The sequence below is a fragment of the Cyprinodon variegatus genome, unplaced genomic scaffold, assembly GCF_000732505.1.
Source record: "Cyprinodon variegatus isolate N-32 unplaced genomic scaffold, C_variegatus-1.0 Scaffold3, whole genome shotgun sequence".
In the NCBI taxonomy this organism is placed as follows: Eukaryota; Metazoa; Chordata; class Actinopteri; order Cyprinodontiformes; family Cyprinodontidae; genus Cyprinodon; species Cyprinodon variegatus.
In genome coordinates, this window is record NW_015150456.1 from 1 (window position 1) to 1,928 (window position 1,928).

General features: G+C 36.3%; 1 protein-coding gene across 1 annotated transcript in view; it reads right to left on the reverse strand.

The window, feature by feature from the left end:
* Positions 1-1,297: 1,297 nt before the first annotated feature.
* Positions 1,298-1,928, reverse strand: part of LOC107082581 (interferon alpha/beta receptor 2-like) — a 13,191-nt gene continuing 12,560 nt past the window's right edge. Inside the window, exon 4 of the mRNA XM_015371346.1 lies at positions 1,298-1,557. Within this exon, the coding sequence (XP_015226832.1) occupies positions 1,313-1,557 (245 nt within the window). The 3' untranslated portion in view covers positions 1,298-1,312. The remainder of the gene's footprint in view (positions 1,558-1,928) is intronic.

The following is a 1,928-nucleotide window of genomic DNA, read 5'->3' on the forward strand; positions in this document are numbered from 1 at the left end:
CGGTTAAAATCCACTGAGCCTCATGTATGTTCCCTGGTTTTAGCCATGGAGAAAACTCTTTTGGTTACATTTACACTTGCTCATATTTTCCAGACAAAGTTAATGGTGCATCTCCCAAATGTCCCGGCCGCAACAACGCTTTATTGGTTCCGCTATCGGGACGGAACCAATAATGGCGAGCTGTTATTTTTTTAAATAAAAAAAATCGTCAATTTTAATGTTTTATTTAGATTACAAAAATAAATCGTAATAAAAATGATCCTATTTATGATGTTTTAAAGATTAAGACCTACGAAAGACTGATTTAAGACATTTTAATACTAATTAAGGTCTTAAATTTTGAAGAATTCAATGCCTTTTAAGACTTTTTAAGGACCCGCGGGAACCCTGTTATTGTCCCTCTTTCGTTGTGGCGTGGAATATTGAACCACGCTTCAATGTTGGGAATAAATTAAAAATATCTGCGACATGCTCACTGCTGCGGGAGGATAACCAGCCCTATAGCTGCTGTCTGCTCCTTGCAGCTGATCTGTGGCGTTCTGACTGCATATGAGATAATGAAGCATCCATTATGCCATTCTTAATTTGTTTTCTTTTTTTACAAACGCAGTAAAATCCTTCATCATCCTTCCCGCCGACAAGCTGCAGCCACGTCCCAGATTCCTAATTTTCCAGTTTAAACTTGCATTTTTCCCTCATTCTCTAGCCGCTACACTTCTTTTTCAAACATGCTGCTTTACGACCAACTGGAAGCAGGAGCCAAATATATTTGATAAAACATATCTGTCCAAACTGTTTTAAAACATATATTTCTTTTAAAAATTAAGGTAATTTCATTGCTACCGATTTTAATGCCCTTTTTAAAAAAGTTTATATAGTGACTTTAAATTAGGGCTGCAACCAACGATAATTTTGCAAATCGATCAATCTGTTGGATTAATAATCTGATAGCCAAAGGTTCATTGAAGAAGATTTTGAAGAACTTAAACCAGGTGAAACTAAAACGTTTCCGCTTGTGAAGTTATGAATAGAGCATATTGACAGAGGAAAAAGTCTTTTTTATATCTTAGAGGCAAAATTTTCATATATTTTTTTTTTTTACAATTGCTGCTCTAAGTGGGTCGCTCTGTCAGCAAAAGGAATATTTTACAGTCTCTGTACTCAATTTAACAATTCATTGACTAAATTAGTTGACAATTATTTCAATAATCGATTAATCCGATTAATTGTTTCAGCCCTACTTTAAATGCTTTTTAATGAGCCACAGAAACCCTGCTTGATTTAAAGTCTTGTACTCTAAATGTGAATAAATCTATAGAAACATAAAGTGAAAGAAAAAAAAATTAGTAAAAAAAAAGAAAATCATTAAAACACCAGAATCTAAAACAACATGTTGAACATTATCAGTGGTAGTTCGCAGCTCTACCTGTTGGTCAACCTGGATCTCGTAACGGATATGGTTATAAATGTCCCAGGGGTTCAGGTACGGAGGCAGAAGTTCCACGCAGAAGATGGAGCCGCAGAGCGTGACGTCGATCTCGGGCGGAGGAAGGTGAGCTGGAAAAGCAGAGAAACAATCACACGAATAATTCATCGCTACTCAAACCCCCATCTGCTGAAAGCTCATCTTAAATACAATACATGCTGGATAATTAAACCTGCTATGAGGCTTTAATTAAAGGAGCAGTAAATCTGACTTCCTCACCTGCGCTGGGCTAATGCTAGCTCCACATGAACCCACTCATACACAAGTCAATCATGCGCCCCTCCCCAAGGAAAGAATTGCCATGAAAGGGAGTCAGAAAAAGCTCTACACTGCCAAAAAATTGAAATCTAAATAAGTAATTTTGATTAAAATAAGTCAATTTTTCCTTGAATTGAGAGAGTGAGACATTTTTCCAATGGAAAAAGACGATGACATTTAAAAT